The following is a 12,782-nucleotide window of genomic DNA, read 5'->3' on the forward strand; positions in this document are numbered from 1 at the left end:
TGGCATGAACAGCCTGCCATGGTCAAGTCCAACTTAAAGTTGATCTTAGGCTTTGAGAAACACTCCCAGGGGGGTGTTTCACAAAGATCTTAAGTTGAACTTATCTCTAAGTTGGACTTAACAATTATGGAAAGCCATTAGCAACGTTGAAAATATTTTGTAAAAGTTATTTTAAAAGGCATAAAATGTTGATTCAAATTATTAACATTTTCCATTATCATGAGAAATTTCATGTTCTTGATGTGGAATTTTTGCTTTTGAATATATTTCATTATAAGGTTACAAATGGCTCTCCATAAAAATTTTAGAGTTAAGTTCGACTTAGAATCTTTGTGAAACACCCCCCCCCCCCAGATCTTTGCCTTACTTAGGAGTCAGTTTGGCCTCCTGCATGAGAGCCTTGAAGTCGTCCTTGCTCTGCTTGACCTTGGTAGCCTTCTCCTTGCGCTCCTCATCCGCTCTCGTCTTGATGAAGTTCTCAAACTCGTGCTTGCGCTCCCGGGGCGTCAGCAGCAGGTACCGCTGATCAAAGACGATCTTGTGAAGCTCCTTCTCCCACGTGGAGAACGCTGATACCTGGAGACAGAAAAATATATATATATTGATTTCCTTCCTAAAAAAAAGTTTTGGGGTTTAAAGGTAAAGACCAGTTTTGGAAACGCCCCTCTCTCAAAAAATGAAATGGAAGCTCTTATTACCAATCATGTAAAAGAATATGTGACCCGCTACGGCAAAACCCGACGCTTCTCGGCAAATCCCATTGTGTTGTAGGCCCGTTTGAACATGAAATTTCGAATTTAGGGATCAACTGAGATTTTTGCATGGTCAGAAAGTCTATTTTTTATAAATTGATTTAGAGAAAAAATGAACTCAAAAGACGATCTAGAAGTATTTTTAATTATATTTTGTATCTAATCATGTGCTCCATTGTCCAGTGAAATTAGTTGAAACAATGCGGTCAAAAGAGGGGAAAGTTCGCGATTCATCGCTTGTTGTTTTCCCTCTCAGTTTATCACGTTTGAGTCGATCCCTGACGTACTTGGTACGAAAATAACGAGAAAGGATCGGTTATTCCAAATATGGTTATATTGGGCGGTCCTAAATAAAATTGCCCAATGAAAAATGCCATAAAAGATGACATCATTTCGATAAGCTGTCAAGCAGGCCGTAAACAAAAGCCCGTTGCCAGCCACGTGATCCAAATCCAGACACTTGATTCGCCAATATTCGCACATGACGTCATTGCCTTGTTGTTGTGATTGTTCAGCGGTCAAATTCTCGCATCGAAACACCAGCTTTTTCTTCGAAAACTTGTTCAGGAGTTTGTTTTTAATGAGCTAGAGTTTCATATATCAAGTGAAATACGTGTATTCGTCGAGTGGCTAGTACAATGTCGAGGAAAAAGAGGAATTTAACGGATAAAACCGTCGCTTCTTTGTTGAATGATGCATCGGCGTGCGGTATGGACGTGCATGGCTTGACCGAACACTTGGCTGACTACTTCGCGAACCCGACCGAGCCCCTGGCCGCGGGCGAGAGAGGAACTCCTTCTTCTCCTAGGCCTAGCTCCGACTCTGAATCTGGTAGGTTTATTAATATTATCATTATTAAAAAGGTAATCAAGTTACTTAATTAGGTCTACGCCCATATTATTTATTAAAGACTTGTTTCGAGAAAAAAATGTTCGAGCAACAAAAGCTAGATTAGTCTACTTTATTTTAAGTGCACTAATTAAAATTTATAATTAAATTAGATTATGATTTATGAAGCTTCTCATACCGATAAAAAAAATCTCTGCGGAGTCTAGACTTCTTGTTGATATTAGTTTTTGAATCTCTATTTTATAATTGTACTTAACAGAGTCTGATGAGTTCGAGGAGGCAGGTCCAGGACCAGCAGAGCCTTGTGAAAGCCGCGATGAAAGCGGCGATGAAAGCGATTGGGTCGATGAGGCAGAGGAGCCTATGGATTTGTCAAGTGACAATGAAAGCGTCATACGGAGACCGGGTCCTGTCATTGATGACGTGGAGGAGGAGGCGGCAGCGGCTACAAATCTGGCCCAACAAATAGATCTTGATCTGGAACCGCTGAAGGATCGCGTGAATAAATGCAACTGCCGTATCTTCAATGGAAGACGCTGTATAGAACAATTCTCTGTAGCCGAACAAGAGTCCATAAGGTATGATTGGATCTGTCACTATTTACTCCTATTTCTTTAAAATAATGTCTAAGGACTGGATGTTTATGTACAAGCTGCAGTTTAATGCAAAATATAGATCTAGTTACATTTATTCTAAGCTAATTAGATTTTCTCCTTTTTTGCAGCATTAATCGGTAGACCCTGAATATGTATGCTTTTATAAAATACTTCACCACTAAACTGCAGTCTACTGGTATCTTATGAAGAAAAAAATACAACAAGTTGGACATTTGGTTTTCTTATTATCATTATTATCATTGGAAGTAGATACTAGTAGCATTATTATTTTTCATTTCTATTTTGCCATTTCAGATATTCAACCAAAGAGCTCACGGAGTTCGAAAAGGATTTACTTCTCCTGGGTATCATTTCGTCTTCCATCAATGATGGAAATATGACCCAGGGGAAGAAATCTAAGCCAACGGAGAGGAAAAACACAAGGATGCGGAATTTTTGCTATGGGCAGAAACGGATCTGTAGATATACGTTTTTCTACTTGATGGAGATTGGGCCACAGAAGTTTACGAATCTCAAGAAGTGGTATGCCAGCAATGGACTCATCCCAAGGAGAAAGAAGTCAGGTGAGGTGGTTTTCTTATCCTTTCACAGATGATGAAATTTACAATGAAGTTAACATTATTTTAATTACATTTATATTGAATTATTATTATCTTCAGGTGTGACTTCATAATAATTTGTATTATCATTTTGTGATGCATTTAGTCATAGTAAATCTACCAAAGGTTAATTGCGATGGTTTTTTTGACAGTTATTTTCACTACAACTGGACTCAAAACTTGACATCTAATCCCTCTACTTACTGTTTCAATCTATTCCGACACAATACTGATCATAACAAATCTTACTTTTGTTCAATATTTGTTCATTGTTTTCCAGGAGGACGGAGAGGCAAGAAACTTCTCAAGCTAGAGCAGGTAGAGGCGGTCGTCAAATTTATTTTGAATTTCACCGCAGAACACTGCATTCACCTACCAGGCAGGATACCAGGGTTCAAATCGGCTGATGTGAAACTGCTGCCGTCCTACGTCACCAAGGCGCATCTGTGGAGGCTCTACAGAGATGCTGCTCCAGAGCATGGACCCGTAGCTGAGTCTACCTTCCGAAAGCTGTGGAGCGACCTTCTCTCCTATGTGGTTGTTGCCAAGCCAGCCACGGATCTCTGCTGGACATGTCAGCAGAACAACAACCTTATCACCAGACAGGTGTGTGTTGGCTAAATACCGATTGTTTTAAATTTCATTTTGTTTTACGCTGCTGCCCCCAATGGTGCTAAAGTATTTTCACGTAGAGTTATAATATACATGTATGTAGCTATTAATGTACCAAGCATAATCAATATTATAATTTGGATCCTTAGGAAAACGTTACAAAGCTCTGTCCAAATTTCAGGTGTTTTAATGAAATGAAATTTGCTACAATACATTTACTCTTTTCTTCTTCCAAGTCAACCAACTTTTACTTTATTGTGAGCTGATGTTTTCCATTTGAGAATGATCTACTTTGTAGTGTAACAAAAAATATTTAATTTGTAAAGAAAAATAGTAGATGAGAAAATTCGACTAATCAGGAGATTTTTGTTTTGTTTTGCTTTTTCCCTCATGTCTGCAGGTCAATGTTCCTGATGAAGAGAAGACAGAGGCACTCAGGAGGCAGGAGGAGCATCTTCTGGAGGCCCAGAGAGAGCGGGATGCCTACAGGACAGCCTGTCAAGCCTCAAAGGCAGTCGCGAGAGAGCATTCTATCAAGAAGCTAGGGAAAAATGCTGCGAACTCCAAGCCTGTAGTTTTTCATTACAGCTTCGACTTTGCACAGCAAGTGCATTATCCAGCTGACCCCCAACAACCTGGCCCTTCGTATTTCCGTACACAAAGAAAGTGCCACATCTTTGGCATGGCTGCAGAGGGTCTGCCTGCTCAAGTTAATTACCTTGCAGATGAGGGCGTCAGCTGTGGTAAAGGAGCCAATGTTGTTGTAAGCTACATCCACCATTTTCTGGAAAACTACGGGATTGGAGAACAACATGTGCACTTCAATGCTGATAACTGTGCTGGACAGAATAAGAATAACACCATGCTCCAATATCTCTGTTGGCGTGTGGAGAGTAATCTCCACAAATCTGTCTCAATTTCATTTTTGCCAGTGGGACATACTAAATTCGCCCCTGACTGGTGCTTTGGCCTCCTCAAACAAAGGTACCGCAAGACCAAAGTCTCCTGCCTCCAGGACATAGTTAATGTTGTAGATTCTTCTACTGTGTCAGGGGTCAATATTCCACAGCTCGTTGGAAATGAGAAGGGGGATGTGTTTGTGAAGGTGTACGACTGGTCCAACCATCTTGGCAAACACTTCAAACGATTTCCTCGTATAACATTCGCCAGACACTTCAGAGTTACTGAAGATCATCCTGGTAGAGTGTTTTACAAGGAAAAGTCTGACAGTGCTGAAGAGATGTTTGACCTTGCTCGCTCGTCACCTCCACCAACACTTCCTCCACTCATCCAACCTGCAGGACTTGATGCCAGTCGCAGGAAATATTTGTATGAGCAGATCAGAGAGTTTTGTACGCCAGAGACTAGGGACTTGGTATGTCCAGCACCAGAGTAGCTTGGGTCAAACCATAAACTTTAGGTACTTAAATTCCTCTAGGACGTATTCAGCATTGAAGTGTACAAAGTATTTTTTCTGTCTACATGTAATAAGTAGCAGTCACTTTGTCCACTATAGTTTCTGCCATTTCAGTTCAGCAATATAATAGCTTGGGTCAAACCATAAACTTTAGGTACTTAAATTCCTCCAGGACGTATTCAGCATTGAAGTGTACAAAGTATTTTTTCTGTCTACATGTAATAAGTAGCAGTCACTTTGTCCACTATAGTTTCTGCCATTTCAGTTCAGCAATATAATAGTTCCATGTGTTCATTTATTCTAAGCTTGATGCATATCAGCACTTAACATCAGCACTAAATTATCGGTGTTTGGCCACTGCCATATGTTTCTATTTGTAAAGGTTTTTGTTAGATTGACATTAACAATGTCTATCCTATGTACATACTATTGATCTCTTCGGCTGTGAATTTTGTATGAAACGAGATAACTTAAAAGATTCAAAACTGTACATCATTAATTCTTGGGCACTAATGCATAATAGTTCATGATTAGTGTAGTCACTAGTCAGATTGCATTTTTTATGGGATTCGTTATTGTTTTTTCTTTACGTTGATAGTGAAAGAATATAATTATTTTATATCTGATACTGATTGACTGAAATTGATATTTTTGCATTATTAATCTCTATCTCAAGAAGACAATAGTTCTGTCAAATTGTCTCAACTGTTACTTTATTGTACATTCCTTAATGTACCAGGATATTTTTTACAATACATGTATTATAGGTTATCTGTTGTCGAGTGACTTATAAGTTTTTTTGTTTTTTTTTAAATCTCAAATAGCCTTGATTAAGACTAATGCTTTTTATCATAGCCTTTATTAAATATGACAAAATATAAATCATTTTGAACTCGCTTCTTGTGTTCCAGTAATTATCATTTAAAAAACAGATTCTGTCGGGTTTCAAGTTCAACGCAATTTGTTATTTCACTTTATTGCAATCTTTTTTTTAATATATTAAAAAAAAAAAAAAATCATTTTTATTACATCTGGTTTTGTAATAGGCCTATTATTAAGCATAAATTTTAAGAAAATGCATTATTACATTTTATTATTGCAACATTGATGTAACCTGCTATTATTTTGTGTACGAGAACAATTTTGTACTGATGAAACATAATAAACCGTGGAATCGTTTTCCCAGCAACTTTGCCTAGTATAACAAAAACTTTTAAATTCTTTTGTTTTCTATTGTTTTTAAAAATTATCATAACTTTATTAATATTTATTCAAATCTAATGGTTTTAACAGAAATGTAAGTTGGGTATGTGTCAAGTATGCCTGAAAAATTACAAGACTTTAGCTTGTTTGGTTGATGCCGTTGCTATGGAGTGAATGTGTGCATGTTTTTTGTGTGAAAATTGAACCAAATTCTTAACTTTAAACCTCAATATCTCATAATTAACTTCCGGTGATTGAAATCACAAAAATGACAATAACTTTGTCAAATTTGAATCAATTTCTTTAAATGAGGTATCATATTAAAGGTCATACCTTACTCTTTCCAATGACACCAAGAACTCAATTTTCATTTTTACCATGAAGTGTTGGGTTTTGCCATAGCAGGTCACATATGTTTTGACTAATATGTAATGATACAAACTTTGCCAGGAAACCGCCTACTGATTGATATATTTGGTAAATTATTATATCTATATGGACTGGATAGATATAGGGTAGTCCCATATACATCTTTCTGTGTACAGTGCTTGTAACTTTACCAAGACTGGGCCAAATTTCTTATCATTTTGATGATTCCAGAACCTTGCAGTGCACACCAATACTCATATGCTAGATGATCAACCTTTTCTGATCGATTCTGCAACGTTTCTTTCGCAACGTTTCTTTCACAGTGCAATCGCATGACCAGAACTGGTCTATACCTTTAATATTGTTTTATGATAGTAACAAGGGCCTTGTATCATAACTGGACTGGATCAATGACAAGTCCTTCGATCTACCACAATGTTTGGATATAATCTTAGTTACGTCGTGAGTTGTGATTGATATAAAACTCAAGTTGACCCATTGGCTTCACACATTATATCCCCTAATCAACAGCTCTATGTAATTTTTTGGGAAATAAATATGATGAAAATTATCATTATGTTTGTCTTCACTTTGAAGACAAACATTCCCAAGAACTACACTTTGCTATGGCTAGTAAGAATGACTCACTCCTCTCTCGAGCAGCATATCTCTGAACTGTTTCTGCCTGATTTCCAGGGGGACGAGGGCCCTCTCCTTTGCGGCCTTGACCTCTGCCTCCAGGGCCGCTAGCTTCTCAGGGTCACCTTGGTGCTTGTCCTTCTTCTTCTTCTTAGACTTGGGTTCTTGGTCCTCCTCATCGTGGTCCCTGTTAGCCTCCTCCTTCTTCTCCTCTGTTGGATTGATGGATAGAAAAAGGAAACATGGTTCAGTCAAACCTGCTTTAGTGACCACCTGTCTAGAAAGACCACCTGTCTACAACAACCACATTATTTGTTTCCCTTGAAAATGGTTTCTCATTGAAACATATACTAAAGGAACCTGTCTACAAAGACCACTTTTTGTGTTCCCCTTCCTCTTTACAGAACATCTTCTAAACGTTCTTCCCTCTATCCACGTTCCACTCATCCTTCTTAATACCCTCTTTTCCATTTATGTCTTCATTTTTCACATTTCAATTCTTTTCTCATCATTCTTCTTCTCTTCTCAAACTACATTGACTATCCTGCTTTCATCTTTCCCCCATTTATATCTTCATCTTTCACATTTCAATTCTTTTCTCATCGTTTTTCCTCTCCTCTCCTACTACAGTCAAACCTGCTTTAGTGACCACCTGTATAGAAAGGCCACATTTGTTGTTTCCCTTGAAAATGGTTTCTCATTGAATCATGTACTAAAAGAACCTGTCTACAAAGACCACCTGTCTACAAAGGCCACTTTTGGTGTTTCCCTTGGGTGGTCGCTATAGACAGGTTTGACTGTATATCCTACCTCCCACTTTCTCCAATTTACATTGCGACAAAAGATGATGCTGACACTCTTTCATAGTCCTGCTTCTTCCTTCTTCTTTTATCTGTATTCCTTCCTTCTACTTGTCGTTTCGTGGTTGTTTGTTGTTTTGTAATATTGTCTTGTGTTTTCAGATTCTTTGTAGGCACAATTTGAAAAAGTTTGTTTTTCCTCGGGATCCACAAACTACAAGCACTGCTCTTAGTGGATCTCTCCATTTCCTCAGAAATTAAGAATTTCTTGTAATAATTTAATTATGAGTAAAGTATATTTGTATAGTTACCGAGAAAAAATGAATGTGTACAAATTTTGTTTATACTTTCTGTAATAATATATCTAATACCTTTGTTTATCTTTCTGTTGGAACTGAAATAAATTATGAATTGAATTGAAAAGTACACTGACCTTTCTTCTCGTCCTCGTCCTGGGGTGGTTTCTCCAGCACATACCTATCCACATCGGTCCTACCCAGCAGGTCTTCAGGTCTCTCCCACAGAGACTGTCTGGTACTAGGATTGTAGAAGAATACCTTGCTGTCACCAGTCCATACCATACACCTACCAAGACGAAGAGAGGTAGAAAATGATGTGTTAAAATCAGGGGGAAAATACACGAGGGGCTCAGGGCCAATTTGCCCCGGAAAGTCATAAAAGAGCCTAATAAAACTTGCATAGAGTTCAATGCAAAACAAATTAAATTATGTTATTTTCATGCAAGCAAGCTTGAAAAGTAGCCCCAAACATTTTGAACACTTTTTTTCCCTGGTTAAAATAATTCCTATCTACCACTTCTTACTATGATGATTTTGTTCTGAAAGCTGTGTTTATTGTTAGAAACATATGTCTGATTTCTCTTTGCATATTTTAAGATGTAAACAAGTAATTGTCTATGAAAGAAGGATAGAAAAATTAATGTGTTTTTAGTAAGAAATAAACAGAGACAGAGGCACAAAAAAAGAAAGACAAGGCTCAGAAAACTAAAGATTGTAGGGGAGAGGAGAGTAAGAGCAAGAGATATAGACAGAAGAGTGAGATAGTGAGAAGCCAATAATAGTTAGAGAAAAGAGTGAGGAGATGGTAAGAGACAAGATGGTGAAAGAGAGAGACGAAAGAGTGAAAGAGAGAAAGAGAGAGAGACAAAAGAGTGAAAGAGAGAAAGAGAGAGAGACGAAAGAGAGAGAAGAGGAGAGAGTGAGAGAGTGAGGAAAGAGAGAGATAGAGATGAAAGAGAGGGGGATTGGGATGGAGGAAAGAGGGAGAGAAAGAGGAAGAGAGAGAGGGGATCTTAAAAGACGAGATGACAGAAAAAGGAATGAGAGAGAGTAATGAGAGAGAGGAAAGAGGGGGAAAGACAGAAAGAGGAAAGAGGGATAAAGAGAGAAATAGAGACGAGATGGAGATAGAATGTGCATGTACAAGTTAAGGAGGGAAACCATTCAACTTACCAGGGAGTACCCGGTATTGGCTTGGTAGCGATTGGCTTAGACTTGTCCACTGGTTTTTCTTCTTCTTTCTTGACTTCCACAACCTCCACAGGTTTGCTTTCAACAACAGGCTCTGATTGGTCCATCTCCTCCTTCAAACGAAGCAAGGTAAATCATAAATTTACTTTTATTACGTCAGTGCAAAAATAATACAAGGGAAACGCTCTCGGCGGTCTCGTCTGCATAATGCAATTCAATATGATAAACCAGAACAACAATGACGTAGCGCTCATCCGCATCTCGCAACAACAAATATCGTAAATTTTATGTGGTACACTTTTGAACTGGTCAAAAAATAAAAATTTGATGCCCTGGAAGGAACATAATTTCATTTCATTTGCATAAAGTACCATAAATAATCAATGGAGCAAAATCTCAAAATTCTGTGTAGAAGTTTAGTGTACCAAAGTTAGCTCTACCAGATAAAGCAAACCAAATCAAAATCGGTTAAGAAATGAAGGAGAAGAAGCATTTTTTGTGATTTCGAATAAATTTGCATAAATTAGCATAGATAATGAATTTCACGATTCTGTGTAGAAATTTTAAATCCCCCTCCTAGCCCTATCATATGAAACAATCAGAATCAAAATCGGTTGAAAAATAATGAAGAAGAAGCATTTTGAAAATCTTGATGTTGATGCCACAACAAAGTCTAAGTTTGTTGACCTTAAATGACCTTTGACCTTAACTTAGTGACCTAAAATTCTACTCACATGATTGGAGAGACTTGATAACCCTGTAGTCCAAGTTTCATTGACTAAGAACTTATACTTTAAAAATTATATCAAAAATTCAAAAACTGAACCTTAGGTTAAGTTTTCGATGATGATGCTACAACATAGTCCAAGTCTGTTGACCTGAAATGACCTTTGACCTTGACTTTGTGATCTGAAATTCTACTCTCATAATTGGGGATACTTGATTACCCTATAGTCAAAGTTTCATTGACTAAGAACCTATACTTTAAAAATTATATCAAAAATTCAAAAACTTAACCTTAGGTTAAGTTTTTGATGTTGACGCCGTCGCCGTCGCCGTCACCAGAAAAGTGGCGCCTATGTCTCGCTTTTTTGCTACGCAGGCGAGGCAATAACTGTATGAAATGCTCATCCAGGTAAAATTTTGCACAGACTTCAAAAATCTCAGTCTCATCATGGTGTTATTGACCCTACTCACAACATTTTGGCCACTTTTGAACTGATCATTTGTATTGATTTTTGTCCAAAATTAGGCCAAATTTTCAATCATAATCAATTGACTAGTGGGTTTTGGCATCCAAATTCAATATAAAAATGTGCGCTGATATCAGAACACTAAATCTCATTGAATGAATGTACAGTTTGGACCACTTAAATCATTTTGATAGGTGGCTAGCGTTATGCTGTGCTGCACTGGTTGTAAAAGTGGTTTGTCATGACCTGACGGTGGGGAGCGCTGGTTAATTGTGACTCCACCCTTTTACTGAACAGTGTGAACATGACCATGACAAGAATTCTAACCTCTTTTTCTTCTGGTTTATCTGCTTCTGTATCATCATCATCCATCTCCTCCTTGTCCTCTTCCTCTTCATCTGGTGTCTCCTCTTTCTCCTTCTCTCCATCCTCTTCGGCCTTCTTGGGTTCCTCTGCAGAAGAAATATTTTCAACATGTCATATTTAAATTTCCTCAACTTGTAGAAGACTATGCCTATTGAAACATTTTTGAAAGGGGAAGTCCCTTCTGATATTAAGTTTTTTTTATAAAAGCAGAAAATGAGAGAAATTAGTGAAAATCAGACTATTACTTAGGTGATTGTAATCACTAAAGTCAATTCGACAACTAATGGTCGTTATTTTCCCACTAAAAGCCATTTTCAAGCCCTTTCGTTTTGAGGGAAGTTTTAAATTAGTATGGTCTTTCAAAAGGCCGTTGGAATTTACCCTTTTCATTTTTTGGGCCTGCAAATGGGAATTAGTACCTTTAACTTTGGGGACACCAAATGACATATATACTTTGAACTTGCCCTTGACAGTACATACCTTCGGCTGCTTTCTCTGCCTCTTCCAGTTCTTTAGGTTTCTCCCATGTAGACTGCATGGTTCGAGTGTTGTAATAGTAGGTCCTACTATCGGTACTCTTGTACTCCATCCATTCACTCTTGGGTGGAGCGCCATTGGCCTGGTGAGACAAAGAAAAGACACCAAAATGAAACTTGGTGTGTGTGTGTGTGTAATTGGATTTTTACAGACGTGTATCGACTATGACTATTAACGTCTCGGGACCGACCTTTAACGTCACCATCTGAAAGACGTGACTCAGTTTCGAACTTGCGTCCTCGGCTGAATCAGTTTGTAACTTCCATTATTAGCTGGAATACAGACGCACGCCACAATGCCTTTTTGAGCAATGGTCTATCAAGACTTGTCTACTAATTTCTCAAATCTTACAAAACGTTAATCAAACAATATCTCAGTTTCGATTAATGCAAAACTAGAAACTTATTGGCACATAAAATGTTCTTTTTTTTTTTACCTATCAATCAGTAATTTCTCATGTTTTGCAAAACCTTTCTCTTAACTTATTGGAGGTTTGAGACAAAAAAAATATCCCATCTTGAGAATACTTCCCATTACCTGTTGTTGCTGTGGAGTTGCCTGGTTTGAACTTGGTTGTTGCTGATTCTGTTGTGATGGTTGCTGTGCTTGTTGCTGATTAGGTGGCGGCATCATGTTGCCACCTGGCATGGGCATTCCTCCTGGCATTCTGGGGGGCATCATGCCTGGTTAACAAAACAAAGTGAAGCACATTCATTAAATGATAAACTGTTCTTGTATAGTGCATATCACAATATAATGTTCCTATACGCTTCCAAATAGCGTTCAAAATTATCACCCTAACTTTTGCTCCGGCAGCCGTTATTAGCTCACAGTGCATTTCAAGGAACAATCCTACCAGGTACCCAATTACCTCACCTGGGTAGAGTGTGGCAAATGTAGACTAATGCCTTGTTATTTTTTGCATAAGTCACAAAAATCAGGCAGGCAAACCATCTCATGACTGTCAAGTTATTCAAATTTTTTAAGCCTGAAATATTTCAACAAGAGAAATTGTACTGAACTTCAAACACGGTCTATGAATATTTGCTGCATATACTGTAACACTGAAGGTCTAAAGCAGCTGGGCTGGATCTAGTATAGACCATGAAGTTAAGGTGGAGAATTATTAAAGTATGTTACAACCTTATTTCTGACAAATGACAAAGATTTTTGGCACAGGGATTAATCAATAATAATATTAATGGTGGCTTCTCATATAGCACACATGTCCATCACGTTCTGACGCTCTCAGTCCTGGCGCTGCCCTGATTATAATTAAAATTGTGTAACCAATTAGATTCATAACAAGATGAAAGCCCACACTAGCAGCTAAAAATAT

General features: G+C 37.9%; 1 protein-coding gene across 1 annotated transcript; it reads left to right on the plus strand.

Moving 5' to 3' along the window:
* Positions 1-716: 716 nt before the first annotated feature.
* On the plus strand, positions 717-5,441 carry LOC115924066. Its single transcript, XM_030985733.1, has 5 exons — positions 717-1,583; positions 1,861-2,179; positions 2,513-2,781; positions 3,098-3,423; positions 3,830-5,441. Exons 1-5 carry the CDS (start codon positions 1,391-1,393, stop codon positions 4,823-4,825), a joined length of 2,103 nt encoding a protein of 700 aa, XP_030841593.1. The 5' UTR covers positions 717-1,390; the 3' UTR covers positions 4,826-5,441.
* The last annotated feature ends 7,341 nt before the right edge of the window (positions 5,442-12,782 follow it).

The sequence above is a fragment of the Strongylocentrotus purpuratus genome, unplaced genomic scaffold, assembly GCF_000002235.5.
Source record: "Strongylocentrotus purpuratus isolate Spur 01 unplaced genomic scaffold, Spur_5.0 spur5_scaffold_15, whole genome shotgun sequence".
Taxonomy (NCBI): domain Eukaryota; kingdom Metazoa; phylum Echinodermata; class Echinoidea; order Camarodonta; family Strongylocentrotidae; genus Strongylocentrotus; species Strongylocentrotus purpuratus.

Excerpts from the sequence above, each read along its gene's own strand:
- LOC115924066 (XM_030985733.1), top strand. The coding sequence starts at position 1,391 with ATGTCGAGGAAAAAGAGGAATTTAACGGATAAAACCGTCGCTTCTTTG. Across the intron at positions 2,180-2,512 it reads GCCGAACAAGAGTCCATAAG|ATATTCAACCAAAGAGCTCA; the intron begins GTATGATTGGAT and ends TTGCCATTTCAG. Across the intron at positions 2,782-3,097 it reads CCCAAGGAGAAAGAAGTCAG|GAGGACGGAGAGGCAAGAAA; the intron begins GTGAGGTGGTTT and ends ATTGTTTTCCAG.